Here is a 13,303-nt window from a genome sequence, read left to right on the forward strand (position 1 = left end):
CAGCCACTGGGCTTGAACCCAGGACCTTCTTGCTGTGAGGCAACAGTGCTAACCACTACACCACCGTGCCACCCATCTCATCTCATCTCATTATCTCTAGCCGCTTCATCCTGTCCTACAGGGTCGCAGGCAAGCTGGAGCCTATCCCAGCTGACTACGGGTGAAAGGCGGGGTACACCCTGGACAAGTTGCCAGGTCATCATAGGGCTGACACATAGACACAGACAACCATTCACACTCACATTCACACCTACGGTCAATTTAGAGTCACCAGTTAACCTAACCTGCATGTCTTTGGACTGTGGGGGAAACCGGAGCACCCGGAGGAAACCCACGCGGACACGGGGAGAACATGCAAACTCCACACAGAAAGGCCCTCGCCAGCCTCGAACCCAGGACCTTCTTGCTGTGAGGCGACAGTGCTAACCACTGCACCACCATGCCGCCCTATACAAAATTGCTTAAGGGAATGTATATGACACATTTGAAGCAATCCTAATAAAGTGTTTCTGTCGTAAAAGCAATGGCTTTAGCGTTGTTGGATAAGTGCTTGCCCATATACTATGTTAGGAATCAAGGTGTAGTATAGAATCATGAGTGTTTGTGATAGTAATTTCATATTATTCCTATCTTTTTGCTCAACGTGATTCTTCCGTGTAAGCTTTTCGTCTGTTAAGAAGCGTGTATATGTAACTTGATTGGTATGTTGTCTATATATATATATATATATATATATATATATATATATATATATATATATATATTTTCGTTTCACGGAAGTGACGTCATGCTGTCAACATGTAAGATGGCGACCCATCACAGGCAGAATGCTGCCGGGCGAAGGAAAGTGCAGGTAGAGTTCCACTTTCATGGCCTTCTTTTACATGTGCATAGACAAGCATTTGGTGATGATTACTTAAGGACCGATCTGTGAAGCTTTTCTCCACGCAGTGTGTTTTGTTTTATGCTCCGTCACTGTAAAACCCGAGCGGAGTCTGTGAGCTGGGGCTGAGTCCTAAATTACTCTCTCCTCTCTACAGCACTGCATTATATAGGGGGTTGAATAACGCCTTATACGACATACATAAGTGCATTATGTATCTAATTGGGTGTAATTTGACGTTTATCCCCTGATTAGGGATTTAGGAGCTCGCAAAAATATTCAACTAGCATAGTTATACTTTGTGCCAGTGCTTTACTGACACATATTTGGGTAGACATTATTTAATTTTACTCCTATATACAAAAGTAACACGTATTGTTGAAGTTCTAGTAGATGTCCAGTGTGTAAATCATCCATTTATCTTTTTCCCCTCCTTTTCTTTTACATATCGTGTGAATTTGACTGCTAGCTCTCTGCTAAAGCTAAAGCTTTGTCTACGCCCCCTCTTTCCCACTCATCATTGCAGTAGTAGAGTAACGTTGTGAATCTACACACAAATTATTAAAACGTGTAATAAGACAATTACAGTTTCGTTCACACACACACACACACACACACACACACAAAAATCAAGATACTTTTACAAACTATTAAACATGGGCACATTTGGTAAACCGTCAACCAGAACGCCCCCGGTGTAGCTGCCGTATTTTAGGCTGTCGTAAAATTGACGCAAAGTGCATAAGTGTACACAAAACCATGACGGGTGTTTGAAAAGTCAGAATATCTCGCAAATATTTCTATTGAAGTATCTCTATATACTTCCCTTATATAGACAGACAATGTTAAGAATTATTGGTGTCTATATAATGTGTGAAGCTGAATCCAGAAACCAGAGTAGCTAACAAGAGCAACTTTTTCTCTTTAGAGAAAAGAGACAGATATTAGTAACTCATCAGGCTTGATTTGATGTTGATGTTGTCACACATGTCGTACAGAGTTTTTCTCCAAATCCAAAGAAAGGTGCAGGAAAGTTCAAATGACCTGATTTACACTGTGATAACAGCTGTCTGCTTCTAGTACAAAATTTTGGTAAAACCATTTAGTACGCTGAAGTCACTAGTAAACCTGATCCTGGATAAATAACCATCCATCCATCCATCCGTTAACTGTAGCCGCTTATCCTGTCCTACAGGGTCGCAGGCAAGCTGGAGTCTATCCCAGCTGACTATGGGCGAAAGGCGGGGTACACCCTGGACAAATCACCAGGTTATCGCAGGGCTGACACATAGACAAACAACCATTCACATTCACACCTACGGTCAATTTAGAGCCACCAGTTAACCTAACCTGCATGTCTTTGGACTGTGGGGGAAACCGGAGCACCCGGAGGAAACCCACGCGGACACGGGGAGAACATGCAAACTCCACACAGAAAGGCCCTCGCCGGCCACGGGGCTCAAACCCAGGATCTTCTTGCTGTGAGGCGACAGTGCTAACCACTACACCACCGTGCCACCCCTGCATAACCACATCATTCTTATTTGATTTCAATTGTGAATTTAGGCCATCCTTAAAAAAAATCCGTTTCCTGTCCACTGGGTGAGCAAAAAAAATTTCGGGAGGGAGGGAGGGAGGGATTATTTTTTTTTAACTATATGGATAAGAAATCACAAGGCTGTGTTTGCTTTTTCTTTCAGTACTTTATTACATTTAATAAAATATGACGGTTTAATCAACTGAAACTTGTTCAAAAACTTTAAGTTAGCATTTTAAATGCTGATTGCAACATTTGCAAAACTTTTACAAAGGTACTTAAAATGTCCGACACACAGACTTTTGTAGTTCTAAATCGAGCGTTAGGCCTAGTTCGGATGAAATTACACTATTAAAATGATCACTGAATGACTTGTTTTTCTGAATCTTTACTATTTTGTTGTTCGCTAGAATACCATTTTGCGATTTCACACTTAAGCAAATGTTTGAAAACTCCGGATCTCCTGCCTTCATGGTGGCTGCCGTTTTTTTGTGCCGCACGGCGCATGCGCAGAGCTGATTCAATTCTATATTCTGCGTGGAATGCAGGGCTTTCCACAAGCGCCGGCCATACAGCCGACTACACAATTAAGTCCAGCCGGCTACTTTAATGACTATTATTTTTGTAGCCCACAGGCTCTAAATATTAATTTTCGATTTTAATAAAATTAAATGTTTATCTAACGGACTGACAATGTCAAACTGAACTGCACTCATTTAAGTTGTGATTTGCGCTGTTTGTACCGATAATAACCACAAATTCCCCACCGACTTCGTTGATCAAGGGAGAGTAACTCATCCGTGGCCCCGACATGCGGTGTATGTGTGCACGCGCACTCGGCGGAGGCAGTAGTGTGTCGGGGCCGTCGGAGGGAACAGAAGCAGAGATAACACTTATTTTGTCTCCGGTAAACCAGTCTTCTCTCGTTCAGTTACATGCTGGCATCAAAAGACACTGTTGGTTGTAAATTAAACCAAACTGAGTCGTTGGAGTGTATTTTCATACACAAATGGAGAAATGTTCTCTGAGTGTTTGTGTAGCCACCGCTGCAGACCGTCGTCGTTGTTAATTCATAGCATGCTCAGTTGCGTGAATGTGTCATGCACTGAAAATGAGATTTACAAGCCAGGAACGCCTCATGATGCAATACGCAAGAAAAGAAAGATTTACTGCCATTTTACTTTGTATTTGAGTAAAGTGAATAAATAAATGGTCTGTGGAAAATACATTTAATCCTGGGAACTGCGTGCACAGGAGTTTATTTTGTGTTTACAACACCCCCCCAGCTGGCTACTTATTTGTCATGGCTGGCTAGTATGAGCCTTAGTGGAAAGCCCTGGGAATGCGTAAATGTCAAGTTTGATTTTAGATTTATGAACCCGAAAAAAATGTCGAAAAACCAGTGTTAAAAAAAAATTCAAACGCACAAACGGCACTCACCCAGCCGGTGGACCGGAGACAGAACATTTTTTAATAATGGCCTTATAAGAGAACAATCCATCCATCCATCCATCCATTATCCATAACCGGTTATCCTGTGCAGGGTCATGGGCAAGCTGGAGCCTATCCCAGCTAACTATGGGCGAGAGGCGGGGTACACTCTGGACAAGTCAGTCACCAGATCACTGCAGGGCTGATACATCGAGAGAGACAACCATTCACATTCACACCTACGGTCAATTTAGAGTCACCAGTTAGTCTAACCTGCATGGCTTTGGACTGTGGAGGAAACGCACACAGACACGGGGAGAACATGTAAACTCCACACGGAAAGGCCCTTGTCGACCACGGAGTTTGAACCCAGAATCTTCTTGCCGTGAAGTGACAGTGCTAACCACTACACCACTGTGCCACCCATAAGAGAACAAATTAATTAGAAATGTGCTGATTATAGGTGGCTGGAATCTCAGCAATGGTAAAATATAATGGCATAACTAGAAAACATCTGTGCTTGTGTTTATGAGCTGGTAAGAGCTGTGCAAACATCATATAACACAACCTCACGTAAGACAACATAAAATAACCTAAAATACACAACCTAACACAGCATAAGACAGTTTGACATGACATAAAAAAAAGCAGCAGCACAGAAGGCAGGTGTGATGAAGTAAAGGCAGAGGATAAAGTGCTCGTGCACAGTTTAAATTGGCCATTTGTTATTTTATTTATTCCTATTTTAATGTAATTTTTAGGATTTTTCCCTGATTTTCTTCCAAAATTAGTCATGGTCAGTTGCTACCGACTAGATAGCTCTCCCCATCACATGACAGCCAAGGAGGGCAAAGGCTATCGTGGTTCCTCTGAGGCACGTAATGCAAACTGACTGCGTCTTTTCAATCTGCTGCTTATACAATGACGGGGGTGGAGTGCTATCTGGTTCCCTCCGTATGTATGAGCTCACAGATGCCCGTGATTGGCTAATGTTGCTGTAATTGACAGGACAGAGAGAGAATATGCCACCCCTCCCACCCTGAGAGCACAGGCCCAAGAGAGCTCCCAGCTGTGGCAACATCAGGATTCAAACTTGTGTTATCTGGATGAGAGGGTGAACACTTTTCTGTCGCGCCACTTGTTTTATTTTAACCATGTTATTTCAAATCTAAACACCTTAATTTATTCATTGTCTGCGCTCATTTCCTCACTCCGTGCTGTTTCTGTTGTCACATGTCCGAGGTGCAACTGAGCAATACACCTGTTCAGTAATTGGCTGTTTGCATGTCACTCGTAGCACGTTCTGTTATCAGGGGAAATGATGGGCTGTTTACGAGCCAGGGAGGGAACATGCTTGGGGTTTGTTCATGCAGCTGAACTTTGCGTATTCATTCTGTGCTTTCTTGGCAGTTTGTATTTAATGCATTTAAGTGAAACTATTGAACGATCTATCAATTTTTTCTTATTGCTATTGATAGTTGTATCAAGAGAGACGATCATTTTATTGCCCAGGTCTAGTTGCTCACAAAGTCTGTGATATTATACTCTGATATGGGACGACGATGTAAATGTTAGTTTTTTTTTCTCCTTTTAATTTTTTAATGATTTGTTGTAGACATTTAAAGTGTTATTAAACTTGTTTTAAATATTCCACTGCTGTTTTGCTGGAAGGGTCTGTGTGAATCATGAAATATATTTGTCCTGTTGCCCTGTTCGCTGTGGTTCAGTTGGTTGTTTGCAATAAATTAGTCTTCATGACGCACGCTAATTTTTTTTTTAAGGGGATGACTTTCAAGGGGAGTTTCGGGGGGGCGACTTTCGGAGATGACTTGTGGGGACGACTTCTTTCGGGTGGACGACTTTCGGTAGGGGACTGGGGGGGACGATGACTGTCGCGGGGGGACTTTGGGGGGGCGGTGACTTTTGAGGACGACTTTGGGAGGAGTTTCAGGGGGACAGCTTTCGGAGATGGCTTTTGGGGATGACTTTTAGGGGGAGATTTGGGGGGATGACTTTCAAGGGGAGTTTCGAGGTCGACTTTCGGAGATGACTTGTGGGGACGACTTCTTTCGGGTGGACGACTTTCGGTAGGGGACTGGGGGGGATGATGACTGTCGGGGGGGACTTTGGGGGGGCGGTGACTTTTGAGGACGACTTTGGGGGGGGAGTTTCAGGGGGACAACTTTTGGAGATGGCTTTTGGGGGATGACTTTTAGGGGGAGTTTCGGGGGGGATTTGGGGGGATGACTTTCAAGGGGAATTTCGGGGGCGACTTTCGGAGATGACTTGTGGGGACGACTTCTTTTGGGTGGACGACTTTCAGTAGGGGACTGGGGGGATGATGACTTTGGGGGGGACGATGACTTTTGAGGACGACTTTTGGGGGGGTTTCGGGAGGGCCGACTTTTGGAGATGGCTTTTGGGGGGGGATGACTTTCAGGGGGACTTGGGGGGGATGATGACTTTCGGGAGGGACTTGTGGGGGATGATGACTTTCGAGGATGACTTTTGGGGAGGGAATTTCAGGGGGGACGACTTTTGGAGATGACTTTTGGGGGTCTTTCGGGGGGGCCTTTGGAGTGGACGACTTCTTTCGGGGGGATCTTTCGGGTGGGGTGCCCCCCCCCAGTTTAATGGTAGGGGAAACGCACTGATCTGTGATTTAATACAGAGACTGTGATGCTTTTATACAGAGGTTCATGAAATTGTTTGGATTTGTTTATTGGTTGTGTATGGGGTCGTTTGTTATCATTATGCTATAAGATCCGTGAGCAGTGTTTGCACCTCATTGTGCCCTTAGCTTTGTGAAATGGCCTTATACTTCTTGTCCACTATTTGGACTAGACAGAAGGCCAAAATTTAAACTGGTTTCTCCACTGCGATGCTTGCCCGTGCCATTACAAATGCGCTGTCATGTTTAACAGCAAGCAGCAGACTGTGGATTGAGGACATCCTTGGTTTTTTTTTTGTTGCGCCAAACAGAAATACAACTGGATGTAGAAAAAAATGAGTAATGCATGACTCATCACACGGTACTTTTCCCTTTGCTCAGGCATCCTGCTCTTGCACTACATTATACCAGCTTACCGGTATGTCTGCTTGTGCGTCAGACTTGATAGAAGCAATTTCTAAGCACCAACTCTGCCTTGAAATCCAGCTTTGTGAATTTTATCATCTACATTTTTTGATGCTGTGTCAGAATGGCAATGATTTCTGTGGAAAGATGGACGGTCCCCCCCTCTTCTTGCATATATATTACATATATCCACCCCAAAATATATATTTTGTGTTATGCATCCTGCCTTAATGGGTCAATAGAAAAGAGCAAATTTTAGGTTTTCTGAACATTCACTTTTAATAAAACTGAAATGTTTGTACGTCATAAAAATACCATCTTTATGTAATGGGCTATTTTTCAGATCACACATAATGGAGCATGTCTGTGATTTTCTGCAAAAACAGAAGCAAGTGAGGCAGAGGCAGAAATCTCCAGGAGAAATGTGGCTGGCTCTGCTCGATACTTGGAAAAGCTTATCAGCTGATTTCCTTATAAAACTGCGCGAGTGGACCTCAGAGAACTGAGGCAGGTTTAAATGCAAGCTGTAGTGACACTAAATGTCAGTGATTTAGTTTGTTATTCTTCGCTACTCTATAATCTACATTTTTAGGAAAATGTATGTTATTTTTTTCTTTTTGAAGGCATCTTTGCAGAATTGATGCACATGTACCAAAGACAAGCACAATACGACATTCCATTCAATTTTATTTGCATTGAGCTTTTAACTACAAACACTGCCACAAAGCAGCTTTACAGAAATGTATAAACTTTAAACATATGAATTGATAAATGTGTCCATCATGAAAGAGCCTGAGGTGATGGTGGCAAGGGAAAACTTCCTGAGAGGACATGAGGAAGAAACCTTGAGAGGAACCAGACTAAAAGGGAACCCATCCTCATCTGGGTGATAACAGATAGGATGATTATAAATAACTCGTATCTTATTACTGGCCAAGTTTCAGAATTTCGGTTTCCAGTTGAGAGTACCCTGTGCACGTTTTGGCTGCTGTTTCTCACTGGAGATTTTTATTTTTCCCCCCTCCCTTTGTTTTTCTTTTTGCGTGTGTATGGCTTGATGACTGTTCTTTGTTTGCAAGTTTTGTCCGCCGATTGTGGCGTAGCTCCGGACCCAGTTTTGGGCATCAGTTCTCTTCAGGCCTTGGTTCGCCATGGGTGATGCATGTGTTCCTTGTTATGGACTGCAGTGAGCTTGTTGCTGTTTTTAACATCAGGGTTGTCCAGCGCTCTGTGTGGTGGTGCTTGTGTGCTTGGTCTGGTGTTCCGAGTGCCGTTGCCCAGTGGCGTCGTGGTGGCTGTGCAGGCGGTGTGGGACATACCTTCGTGCATCTTTTGGTGGGATTACGGGCAGCAACACCACTGGAATTACATCCTGACTCTCTTTTGGTGGTTTTGGTGGACTGTTATTTATTTATTTTTTTGTAGTTGTAAAGCGACCTTGGGTGTGAGAAATGCACTGTATAAGTTCATTCATTCATTCATTCATTATCTCTAGCCGCTTTATCCTTCTACAGGGTCGCAGGCAAGCTGGAGCCCATCCCAGCTGACTATGGGCGAAAGGCGGGGTACACCCTGGACAAGTCGCCAGGTCATCACAGGGCTGACACATAGACACAGACAACCATTCACACTCACATTCACACCTACGGTCAATTTAGAGTCACCAGTTAACCTAACCTGCATGTCTTTGGACTGTGGGGGAAACCGGAGCACCCGGAGGAAACCCACGCGGACACGGGGAGAACATGCAAACTCCACACAGAAAGGCCCTCGCCGGCCCCGGGGCTCGAACCCAGGACCTTCTTGCTGTGAGGCGACAGCGCTAACCACTACACCACCGTGCCGCCCCACTGTATAAGTTGTTGTTTGTTTTTATTTTTTAAAAATGCTGTTGTGGAGCTCATCTCATCTCATTATCTCTAGCCACTTTATCCTGTTCTACAGGGTCGCAGGCAAGCTGGAGCCTATCCCAGCTGACTACGGGCGAAAGGCGGGGTACACCCTGGACAAGTCACCAGGTCATCACAGGGCTGACACATAGACACAGACAACCATTCACATTCACACCTACGGTCAATTTAGAGTCACCAGTTAACCTAACCTGCATGTCTTTGGACTGTGAGGGAAACCGGAGCACCCGGAGGAAACCCACGCGGACACGGGGAGAACATGCAAACTCCACACAGAAAGGCCCTCGCCGGCCACGGGGCTCGAACCCGGACCTTCTTGCTGTGAGGCGACAGCGCTAACCACTACACCACCGTGCCGCCCCCTGTTGTGGAGCTACTTGTCAAAAAAAAAGCCTGGTAGTGACCAGTCTGATCCTAATAATTATAGGCCAAGTTCAAAGTTGCCATTCCTGTTCAAGGTACTTGAGAAAGTTGTCTTTCAGCAGCTCCAGTCCTTTTTAATTGCCAACAATATTCTGGATATTGTTCAGTCTGGTTTCCGTGCAAATCACAGCACTGAGTCTGCACTTATCACAAATGATCTTCTGATGTCTGCAGATGTTAAAGACCGTGCAATATTAATGCTATTAGGTCTTAGTGCAGCCTTCGACACTGTGGACCATCGCATCCTCCATGATTCCCTGGAGCACTGGGTAGGCATTTCAGGCACCGCACTCAGAAAGAGGCGAACCAACCTTGAAAACGGATCATTTTCAGTTCCTTTTGGTGGATTGTTATCGGTTCCTGCTCCTCTCTTGTATGGTGTACCTCAGGGCTCAATTCTTACAACCCCAATTCCAAAAAAGTTGGGACACTGTAAAACATAAATAAAAACAGAATGTGAGGATTTGCAAATCATGGAACCCCTATATTTCATTGAAAATAGTACAAAGACAACAGATCAAATGTTGAAACTGAGAAATTTTGTTTTTATGAAAAATATATGCTCATTTTGAATCTTTTACGATGGACTGAGGCAAAGTGGAAAATTGTCCCGAGGTCTGATGAATCAAAAGTAGAAATTCTTTTTAGAAATCATGGACACCATGTCCTCCAGGCTAAAGAGGAGAGGAGACCATCCAGCTTATCAGCTCACAGTTCAAAAGCCAGCATCTGTGATAGTATGAGGATGCATTAGTGCACATGACATGGGGAGCTTGTACATCTGAGAAGGCATCATTAATGCTGAATGACATAAACACGTCTCGAAGTAATATGCTGCCATCCAGACAATCTTTTGTCAGGGAAGGCCTTCCTCCTTTCAGCAAGGCAATGCCAAACCGCTTTCTGCGCATATTAAAACTGCATGGCTCTGTAGTAAGAGTCTGGGTGCTAAACTGGCCTGCCTGCAGTCTAGACCTGTCTCTCACTTAAAACAATTGGTGCATTATGAAGCGCAAAATACGACCAAGGAGACCCCGAACTATTGAGCAACTGAAATTGTATATCAGGCAAGAATGGGACAACATTTTTCTTTCAAAACTACAGCAATTGGTCTCCTCAGTTCCCAAACGTTTACAGAGAGTTGTTAAAAGTAGACGTGATGCAACCCAGTGGTAAATATGCCCTGTCCCAACTTTTTTGAAACATGTTTCTGACTTCAAAATGAGCGCATATTTTTCAAAAAACAATAAAATTTCTCAGTTTCAACATATGTTGAAATATAGGGTTTCCATGATTTACAAATTATCATATTCTGTTTTTATTATTAATAGTTTACATAGCATCCCAGCTTTATTGGAATTGGGGTTGTAGTTGTATTTTATTTTCACTGTACGTTGTTGCCCCCAAGCTGCATTATGAACAAACAGAACGTCCTACCACTGCTATGCCAACGACATGTAGGTATATCTCCCAATGAGACCTGATGCTCCTGGGACTTTGGAAGCCCTGTTTGACTACTTGGAAGACATGAAGCACTGGATGGTTGATGGCTTTTTAAAACTAAGCAAGACTAACACTATGTTCAGACTGCAGCCTGAAACGACCCATATCCGATTTGTTGTGAAATCCGATTTTTTTGTTAGGCCGTTCACATTACCAATTATATGAGACTTGTATGCGATCTCCAATATGAACGGAAAACGACCCAAAAGTGTCCCACATGCGTAAACTGACACGTAATAAGCACATCTACGTAATACGTAAACAAAAAAAAAGCGCACTCTTCATGTTTAATGATTTCTTTTTTGTTTGTTTGTTTAATTATCTGGTTAGTGTTAAAGTGTGAGGTCTCGTGTGTGTTTTTGTTTCTGAACTGAAATGAAAACGTGTAGCCTGGTAACGAGGGTTGACTCCTAAATGTCTCTCTAATTTCTATATAAGTGCACTACATGTTACTAGGAAGTAATGGATTTTTAAACTCTATATAGTGCACTCGAGCTTCAGTAGGCAGTCATTTGGGATACGGCCGCTGTATTACCAAACTTAATTCAGGCTTAATAATTTGCACATATTTATTTCGTCATATTAATAAACTTTTTCTACATTTTTATAAATATTTATTTAGATTGTTTATAGCCAGCTGAATTCTGCAACTTCTCTCAGCGCTGGCTCAAGGTGCATAAACACCAGTGCAGTTTGCTATGGAGATGAGGTGAGACCTGGCGATGTGGTTTTTGTGCCGGCGGCGGAACTCGCACAATAATCTGATTAACAGCAGACTAATGAGACCGAAGGTGTCAAATTACTGGAAATTTCCAGAACAATCTTATAATCTTGTAATACAGGATGGTTTAAGTTATAAATCAGTTATAGAAACTGTTTTATTTAATCAGGCTAACAGATCAACATTCAGGGCCCTACCAAATCCACCATTAGCTTGATCAATTCTATAAAAGTCTATTTAAATTCTGAAAACTGTACAAATGTTGTTGTTTTCCACCAAAGAGGCGGGATTAGCCAACGCAGAATAGTGACGTTTGTCTCTTGTTGAGGACGTGTAGGTCGCATGAATGCGACCTGTCCGGTCAGACTGCAGTCGCATGTGAAAATATCGGATATGCATCGGAATTAGGACCACATATCCAAGCGGCCTGGGTCGCATGTGAAAAAATCAGATCTGTGTCGTTCAGATTGTCAATAACAAATCGGATACAAGTCGCATATGGGCAAAAAAATCGGACATGGGTCGTTTCAGGGTGCAGTCTGAACGTAGTCTAAGACAGCAGTTGTAGTTTTTGGACCTCCTAAGAATGTAGCTAGCAACCTGGGTCCAAGTTCTGTCTATCTCAAACCCTACGGAAGAAATCTTGTAGTTTTATTCAACCCTGATTTAAAATTCGAATAGGCGCATCAATGCTGTCGTGAAGTCGGCTTTTTATTGTCTTGGAGTTTGAAGCAAAATCAAGCACGTTTTCTTTTAAGGATTTTGAGATGATAATCCACGCTTGCATTTCTTCTCTCTTAGATTATTGTAATGTACTTTTATTTCAAAATCGGTTAATTTAATTTGTTTCCGTTACAACTGGCGCAAAATGCGGCCGCATGTCTACTGATTTAAAAAAAAAACTTGCCACATTACCCTGATTTTTAGCCTCATTACACTGGCTACCAGTTAAGTTTAGGATTGAATTTAAAATTGTATTTCTTGCTTTTAAAGCTTTGAACAGATTGACCCCACAATACCGCACAGATCTCATACAGTCCCACTGTGCTGGTAGTCCGCTAAGGTCCTCCGATAAGGTGCTTCTTTCCATCCCAAAGAATCGTTTGAGATGAAAAGGTGATGGCGCTTTCTGTGTATCCTGGCCCAAGCTGTGGAACAAACTACCCCTCTGCGTCTGAACAGCCCCCACCACTGACTGTTTAAAAACCCGATTAAAATCCCATTTGTTTTCTTTGGCTTTGTAGTCGTTTTATTTTATGTGCTTGTGTTTTATCTCCCTTTTCGTATTGTATCGTTGTCTATTTACTTTCATGTCCTCTTTTTCTTGATAATTTTCTATGTTTACAGATAAAACTCTGGAAAGCACTTTGGTCAACCTGTAGGTTGTTTAAAATGTTCTGTATAAGTAAAGTGACTTGACTTGACTGATAATTCTGTCCTATGTGGTCAAAAAGTGCAATTGTGTAACCTGGAAATTCATAGTTTTAATATGAAGTCTATTTTGCTGAAGTTATTAACTGTTCACTGATGGAGACTTGAGTGCAAAACTGTTCATGACAGCTACAGTACTAAAGTTATCATGGCAATTGGAGTCCTAAACCATCGTAGCAAAACTTTGTATTAATTGTCCAAAGCCAGCTTCCAAAGCTTTCATTTTTATATCACTTTTCATAGACATTTTTATGTAGTTTTCCAAGCAGACACTTGAAATAAGTTTGCCGTTATAGTGAACGATGCCCATGCACTACATTTACTTCATTGGAAATCGAATATTGCTTTGAAATTGTGCAGTCTGTTCAGGCCTGTTTTATATCTTATC

At 42.7% G+C, this 13,303-nt stretch overlaps 1 protein-coding gene across 2 annotated transcripts in view; it reads left to right on the forward strand.

The window, feature by feature from the left end:
• Window positions 1–787: 787 nt before the first annotated feature.
• wdr48a (WD repeat domain 48a) overlaps window positions 788–13,303 on the forward strand; it is a 54,043-nt gene continuing 41,527 nt past the window's right edge. Inside the window, exon 1 of one of the 2 annotated variants that reach the window (XM_060922429.1) lies at window positions 788–853. In XM_060922429.1, coding sequence (XP_060778412.1) covers window positions 788–853 — 66 coding nt within the window. The remainder of the gene's footprint in view (window positions 854–13,303) is intronic. The other variant, XM_060922430.1, reaches the window with a different exon arrangement.

The sequence above is a fragment of the Neoarius graeffei genome, chromosome 5 (genome assembly GCF_027579695.1).
Source record: "Neoarius graeffei isolate fNeoGra1 chromosome 5, fNeoGra1.pri, whole genome shotgun sequence".
NCBI classification, from domain to species: domain Eukaryota; kingdom Metazoa; phylum Chordata; class Actinopteri; order Siluriformes; family Ariidae; genus Neoarius; species Neoarius graeffei.